This window comes from Sapajus apella, unplaced genomic scaffold (genome assembly GCF_009761245.1).
Source record: "Sapajus apella isolate SASKATOON/1434 unplaced genomic scaffold, GSC_monkey_1.0 scaffold96, whole genome shotgun sequence".
In the NCBI taxonomy this organism is placed as follows: Eukaryota; Metazoa; Chordata; class Mammalia; order Primates; family Cebidae; genus Sapajus; species Sapajus apella.
The window spans coordinates 6,455,759-6,468,853 of record NW_022437036.1 but is presented as its reverse complement, the minus strand read 5'-3'; the positions used below and the strand labels follow the sequence as shown (position 1 = coordinate 6,468,853).

The following is a 13,095-nucleotide window of genomic DNA, read 5'->3' as shown; positions in this document are numbered from 1 at the left end:
CATGCACAACACAGTGAGACTGAAGCCCCCGTGGGGGGGTCCTCTAAGTGAGTTTGGTTGGAAGCTGCCATTCACAGTGCCTTGCATTTGCCAAGGCGGCTCCTCCTAAGCCCAGGCCTGGGAGTTTCTCAGGGATCATCCCACACCCCATTGGAGAGATGGGCCAAGTCTCTACCTGACCTCATCTTAGGTAGGGAGGTTCCCATGGAAGTGTGGGCTGGCTGTGGGGAGTCGAGGCACAGCCTTTTTCTTTTGACTTTTTTTTTTTTTTTTTTTTTTTTTTGAGAAGGGGGTTTCCCCTTTTTCCCCGGCTGGGGTGCAATGGCACGATCTCGGCTCACCGCAACCTCCGCCTCCTGGGTTCAGGCAATTCTCCTGCCTCAGCCTCCTGAGTCGCTGGGATTACAGGCACACACCACCATGCCCAGCTAATTTTTTTGTAATTTTAGTAGAGACGGGGTTTCACCATGTTGACCAGGATGGTCTCGATCTCCTGACCTCGTGATCCACCCGCCTCGGCCTCCCAAAGTGCCGGGATTACAGGCTTGAGCCACCGCGCCCGGCTCTTTTGACTTTTTACCCCATTTTCTCTAAACTCCAGCAAGCAGCTTCCATAGTTCATTAAATTGGACTCAAGGTCTGATGGCTTGCAAAGCAAATTCTTTATAACTGTTATAAAGGTTTCATTGCTTAAGCATATAATCTAGTAAAATTGCCAAGCCCCCTCCACTCCCAAAACTGTAAGACTTGCCAGGGAAGTGAACAGTGTCTAGTGGACTCCAGGAGTAACTGCACTCAGTCCAGAACTCCCTGGAGGACACAGGGAAGGTTCCGGAAAGGTGGTGGTACCTCACTGGGGTGGGGGGGGGGGGACGTGGTGCTCCAGGGCCCAACCTGCTTATGTTCAGATCCTCACTCTGCCACTCACAAGCCAGCTGGGAGTAGCTACACAATCTCTGCCTCAGTTTCCCCATCTGTACAGGGGTTGTTTATAGCAATGATGCCAAGCTCTTAGAACAGTGCTCGGCATGTGCGCATTCCGTGCCTACTCTGTGACAAGCACTGTAGATAGAAAAATAAACAAAACAGGGAGAAATCCCTGCCCTCGTGGGGTTTACATCTGGGGCGGTGGGGGCACACAGCAGAGACGCAATGCAGTGATGAGCCCCCGATAGCTTAGGTGTTTCCAATCGTTGCCAATAAGCCACATATACACCCAAGTCAGGGTGCATCCTTCCCATGAACTTTGACTGTGAACTTTCACTGTGGGGCGACTTCGTATAGCTATGGTGTTTTGCCAACCAGCAGCTCTTGGCACACAAAATGTGCTGCCAGTCACCCTTGAAGTCCAGTAGATGCCCTGACCAGCCTTGTCCTTGACTCCACCTGCCTACTAAGAAAAGGGTGGTATGTTTTGCATCAGCAGTAAAATGGGTCAAAGTTTAGTCCATTGGAAGTTGTATCAAAACTCACTATGGTTGGTTGAGGGCCCAAGGTCTGCCAGCATTCATTAACAACTATCTGTTCAATGATTATCTCTCTGGGGTGTGTTGCAGTGAGTTGGCTCAAAGCATAACTGACCCTGGCCATGATCCAGAGACCTGCTCCCTGACATCAGTGGCGAGCCTCCCTGGGTGTAGCCAAGGGGCAGGGCTGGTCTTATCCATAGTATTTAAAGCTGGAAGGTTCTGCCACCAAGCACCGCCTTCCCACGGGGAACACAAACCTGCTGGCGGGAAGAACCCGGAAAGAAACCTGTGGATCTCCCTTCGAGATTGTCCAAAGAGAAGAAAGGTAAGTAGATCTTTGCATTTACATTTCTAAAAATTCCAAAGATGAGCTAATTTATTTCCTGAGAGTAATAACTATCTGGCAATGACCAGCCCCGGCGAAAGGCCGTCGAGTGTGTCTGAAGTGTCTGTTGCTTTTGTCCAGGACGCCTGTGTTTTCTATTTCAGGTGACTTTGACATTGGCGCCCCTTAGCAGCACTCTGCAGAAATGCCTCCTCAGCTGCAAAACGGCCTGGACATCGCGGCCAAAGTTGTCCAGGGCACCCTGGACAGCCTGCCCCAGGCGGTGAGGGAATTTATCGAGAACAACGCTGAGCTGTGTCAGCCTGATCGCATCCACATCTGCGATGGCTCCGAGGAGGAGAATGCGCAGCTTCTGCGCTACATGGAGGAGCAGGGCACCCTCAGGCAGCTGAAGAAGTACGACAACTGGTAAGCTTGGCCCCGGCCGCCTGCCCAGCCCCCCGCAGGCAGGGCTCCCCTGCGTCTCCTGGGAGTTGGTGGAGAAAGGTGAATGAAGGCCTCTTGGGAGTTTCCGGCTCTTGAAATGTGAAGGCAGGCAATGGTCAGAACCATACAGACTTGAATTTTGTGACATTGGTAGAGCAGCCCAGGCCTTAAATGAGGTGGTGTGCACAGAAGCTCCACCAACTAGATTCCTGATAAAAACAAAAGACAGCCCCTCTCCTACAGACCAGCTGCTAGTTGAGTTCATGTCCACCTGGCCATGTCTTAGCTGGTCTGTGTGTTCACATTGATGCACCGTTGTCAGCCCGCTCAGCACCCTGCTATGCATGGAAAACAGCGGTACTGAAGGGGATGGTCCGTTGCCAGTGGTGCTGGGCTGAAAGGAAGCCTGTGATTTTTGCAGCTGGTTAGCTCTCACTGACCCCAGGGATGTGGCCAGGATCGAAAGCAAGACGGTTATCATCACCCAAGAGCAAAGAGACACAGTGCCCATCCCCAAAACTGGCCTCAGCCAACTCGGTCGCTGGATGTCAGAGGAGGATTTTGAAAAAGCATTCAATGCCAGATTCCCAGGGTGCATGAAAGGTGAGTGGAACATTTATTTGATTGGGCAAAATAGCAGAGAACCTTTTCTTATTTCCTCTATCCTAATGGTAATTCAAACAGCAACGGAAGCTCCCACCACCTCAGATGTCTTTGAGTTCCATACATGAAATTGGCAATGTATTGAAAATGCACATCCCTGTTCTGCTTTTACAGACTGTCTTATATGAACATGAAAACTATTTCCATGCACGTGGGTTTAAAACAGCTTGGTGGGACCCAATTGCACATTTATGAAAACTCTTTAATTTCAACAGGCTGTTCACTTTCCAGTGGCCTCTTCTAACCCAGGGGGGCTGGTGACCAGCAGGGCGTGGTGGCGTTGGTGGGAGACCCAGCAAATGGGTCTACGTGGGAAAAGAATGCTGGTTGTGTTTGTAGTCCAAAGTCATTTGTCACCAGTTCCCACCCACGCACCCTGTAGGTCGCACCATGTACGTCATCCCATTCAGCATGGGGCCGCTGGGCTCGCCTCTGTCAAAGATCGGTATTGAGCTGACGGATTCACCCTACGTGGTGGCCAGCATGCGGATCATGACGCGGATGGGCACGCCTGTCCTGGAAGCACTGGGCGATGGGGAGTTTGTTAAATGCCTCCATTCTGTGGGGTGCCCTCTGCCTTTAAAAAGTAAGTGTATTATTTCAGAATCGAAAGTCAAAATAAAAGAGAAAGCTGAACCCCCCCCCCCAGCCGCGGGTGCCTCGGGGACCCCCAAGCAGGGCCCTGGCGCACTGATGTGGGAGGGGTCCTTGTTCACAGAGCCTTTGGTCAATAACTGGGCCTGCAACCCGGAGCTGACGCTCATCGCGCACCTGCCCGATCGCAGAGAGATCATCTCCTTCGGAAGTGGGTACGGCGGGAACTCGCTGCTCGGGAAGAAGTGCTTTGCTCTCAGGATGGCCAGCCGGCTAGCCAAAGAGGAAGGCTGGCTGGCAGAGCACATGCTGGTGAGTCTGCAGGAAGCCCTGATGTGCACATGAGAGGCTTGGGAGGTGGGCAGGGGGGTGGGAGGGTGGCAGAAACAAATAGCATCACAGTTCCTGTCCAGCAGGACCCAGCACACCTCTCTGAGCATGCAGGTTCCCGGACAGATCGGGAAACCCCACCAGTAAAGACCACTGCACCTGCATAAGTCACTTTTGAAGGGCCCCAAGCACCAGGGGACTATAGAGATCCTTTGGGCTTCATGATTTTGGAAATGTTTGTTTGCACTGATACCTGAAGAAATAGATCTTGAGGACCTACATTCCCACCTGTGAGCTGAAGTACCAACCTCAGGGAGAAGCAAACAAAGATCTTAATAAAGAATCTTGTCCCCAACAGATCCTGGGTATAACCAACCCGGAGGGCAAGAAGAAATACCTGGCAGCTGCATTTCCCAGCGCCTGCGGGAAGACCAACCTGGCCATGATGAACCCCAGCCTCCCCGGGTGGAAGGTTGAGTGCGTGGGGGACGACATTGCGTGGATGAAGTTTGACGCGCAAGGTGAGTCAGTTGGACTCAAGTGAATTGTTGGCCTTCAAAACATGCCACAGTCTCCTCAATCCAGTGTTTGGATTTTTAAATTCTGTTAGTTCAGAGCTGGCAAAGCCTTAGTATTCTGTATTCTGTAAGAATTCTTCAATTTAATATTCAATCTGGATTGAAATAGGGCCATATGTTGCTGTTTGTTTACATACATAAATTTGTTTAGATGGTATTGGTGGAAAATTGTGGAGGAAGCAAGAGTTGTAAATGTCTCAAAGTTGCATATGATGCTAAGATGAAAAGAGATAAATGTATATTCTAGGGAGGGAAAAAAAGATCTGAGAAGCTGGCATAGAAATTAGTCCGGCAGGATTGAAGAGTGTTTGCCGTTCACCACTGCTTCTCTGGTTTGAAACTCTCCAGGTAATTTAAGGGCTATCAACCCAGAAAATGGCTTTTTTGGTGTCGCTCCTGGGACCTCTGTGAAGACCAACCCCAATGCCATCAAGACCATCCAGAAGAACACCATCTTCACTAATGTGGCTGAGACCAGCGACGGGGGCGTTTACTGGGAAGGTATTGATGAGCAGCTAGCTCCAGGCGTCACCATCACTTCCTGGAAGAATAAGGAGTGGAACCCAAAGGATGGTGAGTCCCCGCCAGAGGCCTCGGTGTGCTGGGCCAGCGGGGATCGCCTGTTTGAGCCAGGCACTCATGGGACTTTCTCTGTCTTATAGGGGAACCTTGTGCCCACCCTAACTCGAGGTTCTGCACCCCTGCCAGCCAGTGCCCCATCATTGATGCTGCCTGGGAGTCTCCGGAAGGCGTTCCCATTGAAGGCATCATCTTTGGAGGCCGCAGACCTGCTGGTGAGGCTCTCCTTCATTTAAGCTGGGAACACGGATGTGCTGGGTACAGAAGGGCATCTGTGAAATCTTTCTTTTTCCATGACCTTGTCAGAGGGTGCTCAGGGGCTTCCTTTCTTGAGCTTCCTTTCCAAAAAGCCAGAATAATTGGCAAGCTCAAATGCAGAACCAACCCTTCTGGTCACCTAGAACCTTTCTGAATCCTTGATCTACTGTAGCTTGATCAAATTTTACTTTTGACTTTGTGGCCTCAGTCCTGTAACTTTGACTTAGCAGTTTTCTGCACTTTAGCTTGGTGAATGCAAAACTAGCTCTATTCCGATGTTGTTGTCTTGCTGTGTCTTTCCATGTTGTGAAATAACACCGCTGCTTGTGGAGGCTGAATATCAAAGCCTCTAGGGAACTTTTCTATTTTTTTCTTGCTAAAGGTGTCCCTCTAGTCTATGAAGCTCTCAGCTGGCAGCATGGAGTCTTTGTGGGGGCAGCCATGAGATCAGAGGCCACAGCAGCTGCAGAGCATAAAGGTAAATTGAAGTCCTAATTTGAAACCACAGATTACAGGTAGTGGGATTAGAGCTCTCTTCATCACTCTTATATCTCTCTCCTTCTCTGTGACTGTATGTGGGGAGAGAGAGAGAGAGAGAGAGAGAAAGAGAGAGAGAGGAGAACAAAGCATGCTGGTGTCAAGAATAAATGGGGTCCGTCCGTCTTGCCTAGGAGAGCATCATTTACCAATGGACCCTCCCTCTCTGTTTTACAGGCAAAATCATCATGCACGACCCCTTTGCCATGCGGCCCTTCTTTGGCTATAACTTTGGTAAATATCTGGCCCACTGGCTTAGCATGGCCCAGCACCCAGCAGCCAAGCTGCCCAAGATCTTCCATGTCAACTGGTTCCGGAAGGACAAGGAAGGCAAATTCCTCTGGCCAGGCTTTGGAGAGAACGCCAGGGTGCTGGAGTGGATGTTCAACCGAGTGGACGGGAAAGCCGGCGCCAAGCTCACGCCCATAGGCTACATCCCCAAGGAGGACGCCCTGAACCTGAAAGGCCTGGGGCACGTCAACACGATGGAGCTCTTCAGCATCTCCAAGGAGTTCTGGGAGAAGGAGGTGGAAGACATCGAGAAGTATCTGGAGGAGCAAGTCAACGCGGATCTCCCCTGTGAAATCGAGAGAGAGATTCTAGCCTTGAAGCAAAGAATAAGCCAGATGTAATCAGAACCTGAGCACTTTACCTTTAAAATCATCCCCTTTCCCATCTACAAAGTGCAGTAGGAGCAAGAGAGGGCAAGTTTGTGAAATTGACACCACCATAATAATCATCACCACACCATGAGCAGATCTGAAAGGCACACTTTGATTTTTTTCAGGGATAAGAACCACAGAACACAGGCTAGTCGCTAATGAAATTGGGAAGGGAAATCTTAGCACACCTCCAGAAATTCTCATCCAATGCATAGTTTGTTGAAATTGAAGGTTACCCAGGAATTTTATCTTTTTAGTGTTTTTTCACCTTAGCTATGTGGATTAGCGAGAATGCACACCAAAAAAAAAAATACTTGAGCTGTGTACATATATGAGAGTTTGTATGTGTGTGCACATGTGTCTGTGTGGTATATTTGTGTATGTGTATTTGTATGTACTGTTATCGAAAATATATTTAATAACTTTGGAAAAATCTTGGGCAAGATGACATACTAGTTTTGCTTGAAAGAAATGTTGCTTTGTTATTAATATGTGTGTTTAAATTATTTTTATACACCGTTGTTCCTTACCTTTACATAATTGCAATATTTCCCCCTTACTACTTCTTGGGAAAAAATTACAAAATAAAGTTTTATAGAAAAGATGGATTTGCTTTGCTTGGGTTTTCTTACCTGAGTTACCAAGAAGAGAGAACTCTGATTAAATATCTTGTGATCTAAATCCTACCTCCTCTCCAAGAAGTGGGGACATTCAGAATCACACGGGTCCCAGGGGGAAGGAAGCAGCGGACGGGGAGTATGAGGTAGGGGATCGTGGTTAGGGTTTTCTGAATTCGCTGAAGTCACTAGTTGGCATCCTTTAACAATTCTACAAACCCTTAGGTGGTGAGGCTTCTGAGCCTGGACTGGGGAGGTTTAATGCTTTTTGACAATTTGGGTCTGGAGGGGTTCCACAAAAATTACACCGTGGACAGTTTTCTCAACTGTCATCCCTGTGGGAGAGAAAGGGAAGACAAGAGTTCTTGAGAAGGAAAAGCCAGCAGGATCTGGGCCGAGCAAGCATTAATTGAGCGCCTTCTGTATCCTGGGCATCAATGCCAACACCATGGGCTACCCAAGAAGAGAGGCGGGTGGTTCGGCCCCTAGCTCTGCCTTGAGCTCTCACCTGCTCCCCTCTGCTCCCAGTGCTTATTGGGTATTCCAGAACAGTCCAAACAAACCATAAACTTTATATCACAGATTCATTCTGTATAAACACCATTATTTTCAAGTCACAGTTTCCTTCCTGGGCCTAGGCTGTGACATTGGCTTCATCCTCCCACACCCCAGTGGGCAGGCTTGCTTTCATGCCACGCTCCGCCCCTCCAGTCTCCTCACCTGGAAAACATGCATCTTTTCCTCACTTCCTTTGCTCCTTACAATGGCTCCACATGGAAGGTAAAGCCGAGATCACCCCAATTTTACAGGTGAGGAAACGGAGGCCAGGAGCATCCATCGGGGCTGAGAAATTGCCAGGATTTCCTTCCCCTTTAAGGAGCTGAGAGTCTTACCTGGCTCCAGACACACTGGCTTGTTCTAATATCAAAACCACTGATGGGGAAAAACCACTTACTGAATTAAATGCTATCTGCTGTACTCGTTTAAATCAGCAGCATTCAAACGTGTTTCTCCTTTTCACCGCAGAACATGTTCCTGACATGCACTTGACTCAGAGTCCCTCGTCTAAAGGATACAGAGCCCAAGGCAGTCCACCCGAGGCTGGGGAGGCAGTCCAGAGTGCAGGCCACCTGGCCTCCATTTCCCTACCCCTTGGGGGCCTTTGGGCAGCTCCTCGGACTCCTGAGAGGGGCCACCAGGATACAGTTTGTTAAAATGCGCGTCTTGCCCACTGTCCCATTATGGGCCATCAGTAGTCTCTACTCCCTTGGCAGGCAAAGAAACTGGCCCTCTCCGAATTCCTTCCCCTCCTGCACAGCATCACCCACCTGCCAAGCAGCCTCATGTCGGACCATTTTCCAGCAGCCACTGCAAGCCTGGGGGACAACCTAGGGGAGGTGACTTATGTACACAGCATAAGAGTTTTCAGGGGACAAAAAGGACTCAACACGTGTCATTGGCTCCTGACTCAGTTTCCCCAAACCATGCCTCCTGAGTGCGCCATCTGTCTCCAAATTCTGGTTTCTGTGCTGGGACCCCTGTCTATAATAAACAGGACACTGTGACCTTATTCTTCAATGTTCTCTTGTTGTGCCTTCAGATGATGCAGGGTATATAAGCTAAGGCCATTTGCAGGAAGCTCACAGAGGATGAGTGGCTCATTTCATCATTGAAAATACGGTTGGAGTGAGATGGAAAGACCAGTCTCCTGATTCCTGACCTGCCGCCAGACCACGTGACTCCAAAACCAACAGTGGGACTGACGTCCTCTATTGGAACCCAGTGTAAGAGCTGCCCCCTGACCTCCAGGAAGCTGTGTTGGAGTCTGGGTTAAAGGCCAGAAAACAATAGTTACACAACAAATATTGAAGCAGGACAACAAACCTGCCCTCACTCCCAGTCGAGGCATTTAGGGGGCGCTGGCAGGTAGGCAGGTGGGGTGGGGTGGCTGGGTGGGGCTGGGAACACTTGGGAGTCAGGAGTTACAGGGTTCTCTCCCTTCTCTTCTTCTCCCCTGGGGCCCACCCTAGCCTCGAGCCCCCTGGGCTGCACACTCGGCCCTCTGGGTGCCAACAGCATGCACCTTCCGGAGTGCACGGTTTGGCTTTAAGAACCTACCGAGCTCTCTTGACCTGCAGCCCTTCCAGAGGGCATCAAGCCAGTGCACCAGCCTCTGCTTTGCCCTCTCCGTCAGCAGTTGCTGCAACAGCCCCAGTGAGTTCATCTTTGGGAAAGAGTTGGCTGCCTGCTTCCTACCTTCTGTCCTTTTTCCTTCCCTGGGGGCAGCAAACACTGGTAACCTGGAACATATCACAGCTCTGCTGCTGGCCAGCGGGGCCTTCTAGCTCCTCTGTGCCACTGGGGTAATAATGCCTCTGGTGGACCCCGATAAGGGTGAAATAAACTAGCCCAGCACAGTGCTGAATCTGCAGTCGGAGGGTCTGTGTGTGAGTCACAGCCCTGCATCTCCCTGGAAGTGTGCCCTTAGGCAACTGCCCGAAACACTGAGCCTCAGTTTCCTCAACTGTAAAATGGGCCAGATGACTACTGTCTCCAGGGGGTTGTTGAGAAGCTCCAATGAGGTGATGCCAGCCAGGGACTTGGCACACAGTGGGGCCTGGCAGGGGCCGATTGTTCTGGTTTTCCCTTCACTCCACCTTTTCAGGGTTGGAGCCACATCAGGTATGGGAGTTTGCTCCCTCCCACGACAGCTGTCCCACCGATGACCGGCTGTAGCTCAGGAGTGGAAATCTGCCCTCTGTAGAGCCTCCACAGCTCTTACTTCCACTGTGTATTTCAGAAAAAGGAGCTGGAGAGCAAAGCCCATCAGGAATATCAGAAGCATTTCTTCTCCTGTGTGGCGAGCCCATCCATGTAGGGAGTCACCTTCACCCTCTGAGCTCCAGAACAAAGCTCAGAGGTTTTTCTGATGCTCAGAGGTTTTTCAAACATTTTAGTAACAGGCTCAGTTTGGTCCAGGAGAAGTTCTACCTTTAAGAAATGTGTCGTAAGGGGAAAATCATGAAAGTCTGCACAGATTGAGTTGCAAGGATGCTCACCATGGAGTCGTTTACCACGGCCAAAAATTAAGAACCAACCTAAATGCCCAACAATGGAAATTGTAGTCACTTCGAGAACAGACAACCAGGCAGCCATTTAAAATGATTCTGTAAAAGATAGGATATTGACAGGCAATATTTGCTACTGCTTCCTCTGCAAAGGTAGATAATGAAAGTGTATCGAGTATTTGTACATCTGTGCTTAGAAAAAAAACTGTTAAGAATACCATGGTAACAGTAGCAGCTGGGTCCTAGGTTGGATGGTTGGGGACTGCACCAGCCTCATTCCTGTTTTCACCATGTCATTCAGGCTACACGAACTGCCTAGAACTTTGCTGCAAAAAAGGGAGCTTGGCAGAGGCAGGGGGTGCCCCCAAATTGAGAAAACCCTGAATGAACTGACTTTACCCCAATGATCTAAGATCAAGTTTCTTCCAGGGGATGAAATGGGGGCTTGAGACAGAGAAGAATTTCAGATGGGGTGTCAAGCAGGTGATTTGTTTCTGCTTTCCTGAAGTTTTGCTGGAGTTTTTCTGCTCTTCCTCACACAGGAAGCTCAGCACAGCGGGGGCCCCCTTGAGAGGGGTTCAAAACACAGGCGCTTGTGAGGGCCCCGCTCCCAGGACCCCTGGGCAGATTACAGGAAGAGTGGCCGGCGCCGGATGGGTGCAGGTCACATTGTTACGGAACCGTTTCCACGCACCATGTTCTCTCCACCATCTGGGCCCTCTCTTAGCTCCAGAACAAAACTCAGAGGTTTTTCTGATGCCGCAGAGCTGGGATTTGGGGCTGCCGCAGAGGCGCAGCGGACGTCATTGGGCCCACAGTAGCACTGTAGCGGGACCAAGAATACATTTGCCTTGTTGACACCTGCTTGCGTCTTTGCATTGAACTCTTATTCCTGGGGGCGCTGGGCCCACGCAGCCTGGGCCACCTCAGAGCCTGTCGGCGGAGCCCCCTGGTAATGTGATATGTAAATGTGCGAATGTTCACCAGCCTGAATGGCAGAACTCCTCTCCAGGCGAGGCAATTTGCAGCAAAATATGCTGTAAATATTTGTTCAGCCCGGGAAAATGACTCTAATTGCATAATTAAACTCGTTGTTGATGCTGCTTCCTGGACATAACCACGGCAGAGGAGGCCCCAGGGTCCAGCTGCCCCTCAGAGCTCGCTAGAGCACTGACTGTTTGCAGAGGCTTTTCCTGTCTCTTCACAGGGAGAACGAAGAAAGGAACTTGGGGAGAGGTTGCCTATGGAGACAGAGGGTGCTGAAAGGTCCCAGAATCAGAGGATCACCTGCGTGGGGCCTCACAGATCCTCTCAGAGGAGTGAGGCTGCCTTCCAAATGTCCAATGCACATTCCACCTTCCATGGACGGCTGGTAACTTGAGCCAACGACTCATTTGCTCAAGTGGAGAAATATTAGTAGATTGAAAGAAATTTGCTTAAAAAGACTTTTGATCCCAAGGGGATCCCAAAGCAGCGTTCCTTGCTAAGGTAACTACGGAAACACAATGCTAAGGGAAAGAGGCTGCCACACCAGACAACTGTGTCGCACGAGTCCATTGATACGAAATGTCTGGAGCAGGGACGCCTGTAGGGACAGAGAGTAGATGAGGGTTGCTGGGGGTCAGGGGAGGAGGCAATGGGAAGGGACAGCTGACCCCTGACAGTTGCAGGCTGTTTTGGGGGTGACGAAAATATTCCAGAGTTAGACTGTACTAGAGTTTCTGAAATCCTGTGAATATATAAGAAACCATTGAAGTGTGCATTTGAAATGGGCAAGTTTTATGATATGTAAATTATAGCTCCATAAAGTTGTAAGTAAAAGAATAAATATAACTAAAACGAAATATACCAAAGGCTCTGCATTAGAGGCCTGCATTCACCTTGTTGAAGAGGGAGCTGAGGAAGGAAGAGGTATGTGCCCCCACTGAGACCCTCTCCTTTGAATCTGGAGAATTTAACAAATGGAAAAGGGATGGACTTTCTCGTTATGGATGTGATGTCATTTAATGCCAGGCCAGTGATCCTCCTGAAAGTACCACGAGCACCGTAAAAGTCATGTCAGCAGCAACTGGATGAGACACTGAGGCCACGGGGGCAAAGAACCCCTCCCCTCCCAGCCCTGCCGGCCTGTCAGAAAACCCACACCAACTGCTCAGGGAAATGCAGGGAGGGTTTGGCTCGTGTCCCTGCATAGGGGAGGGTCTAGGCACAGGGCAGGGGCCCTGCACCCAGAGGCTCCAATATGGCGGGAAGGTCCCATTCCTTGTGCCCTCTCCCTAGCAGCAGGAATCTCTGGAATGGAAGTATTCATTACAGCCACTAAGCTTGTGGTGTGGCCTGCGGAGAGTTCCTTCCTCTCTGAGCCTAGCTCCCCAGCTGTACACTGAGCACTCTGCCTTGGTCCCTGGAAGCCTTCTCTTCCGTGAGGTTGGAGTCACACGGTTCTTTGGTGGGACCTTTAGAACTGGGATTTAGTGAGCCCAGGTCCACGCGTGGGGACAGTGACGAGGCAATGGGTGTGGCTGACTTCAGGAAGTCATGATGGGAACGATTCCACCCCAAGGAGTTCATTGTAGCGTAGCAGCAGGCCTGAAAACTGGGGACACCTCCCACTCCCCTGTTTGCCCCACTTGATGACACCATTTATCCCCTCCTACTGCTGAGTTTTTCCAGTCCCGAGACCTGGGAAAGGGCAGTGGGGAACAGGAGGTGTAGACTCAGAGGTGTACCCCGAGGGCCACTCCATTCAGGCCCAAAGCCTGTCTCGTCCGCAGGCCACAAAGGTCAGCTGGAATCCCCTGATCTGCAGCTGGAATCCCCCGATCTGCAGCTGGAATCCCCCGATCTGCAGCTGCTTGTTGTGTCTTCAGGGGCATGTGGGAACTTTTTAGCACAGACCTCAAGATATGATCTGTCTTGATGAGAAGCCCCTGGCTTCGAGGGAGATGAGAGGGGACCCGTTCTATGG

At 50.4% G+C, this 13,095-nt stretch overlaps 1 protein-coding gene across 1 annotated transcript; it reads left to right on the top strand.

Moving 5' to 3' along the window:
* The first annotated feature begins 1,698 nt into the window (after positions 1-1,698).
* PCK1 (phosphoenolpyruvate carboxykinase 1) lies at positions 1,699-7,048 on the top strand. The gene is made up of 10 exons (XM_032257206.1): positions 1,699-1,794; positions 1,959-2,223; positions 2,663-2,844; positions 3,287-3,490; positions 3,623-3,810; positions 4,187-4,349; positions 4,755-4,979; positions 5,069-5,200; positions 5,626-5,721; positions 5,958-7,048. Exons 2-10 carry the CDS (start codon positions 2,000-2,002, stop codon positions 6,410-6,412), a joined length of 1,869 nt encoding a protein of 622 aa, XP_032113097.1. The 5' UTR covers positions 1,699-1,794; positions 1,959-1,999; the 3' UTR covers positions 6,413-7,048.
* Positions 7,049-13,095: the final 6,047 nt, after the last annotated feature.

Coding starts and splice junctions, on each gene's coding strand:
- PCK1 (XM_032257206.1), top strand. CDS start 2,000: ATGCCTCCTCAGCTGCAAAACGGCCTGGACATCGCGGCCAAAGTTGTC. Junction 3,491..3,622: donor GTGCCCTCTGCCTTTAAAAA/GTAAGTGTATTA, acceptor CCTTGTTCACAG/AGCCTTTGGTCAATAACTGG. Junction 3,811..4,186: donor GGCTGGCAGAGCACATGCTG/GTGAGTCTGCAG, acceptor TGTCCCCAACAG/ATCCTGGGTATAACCAACCC.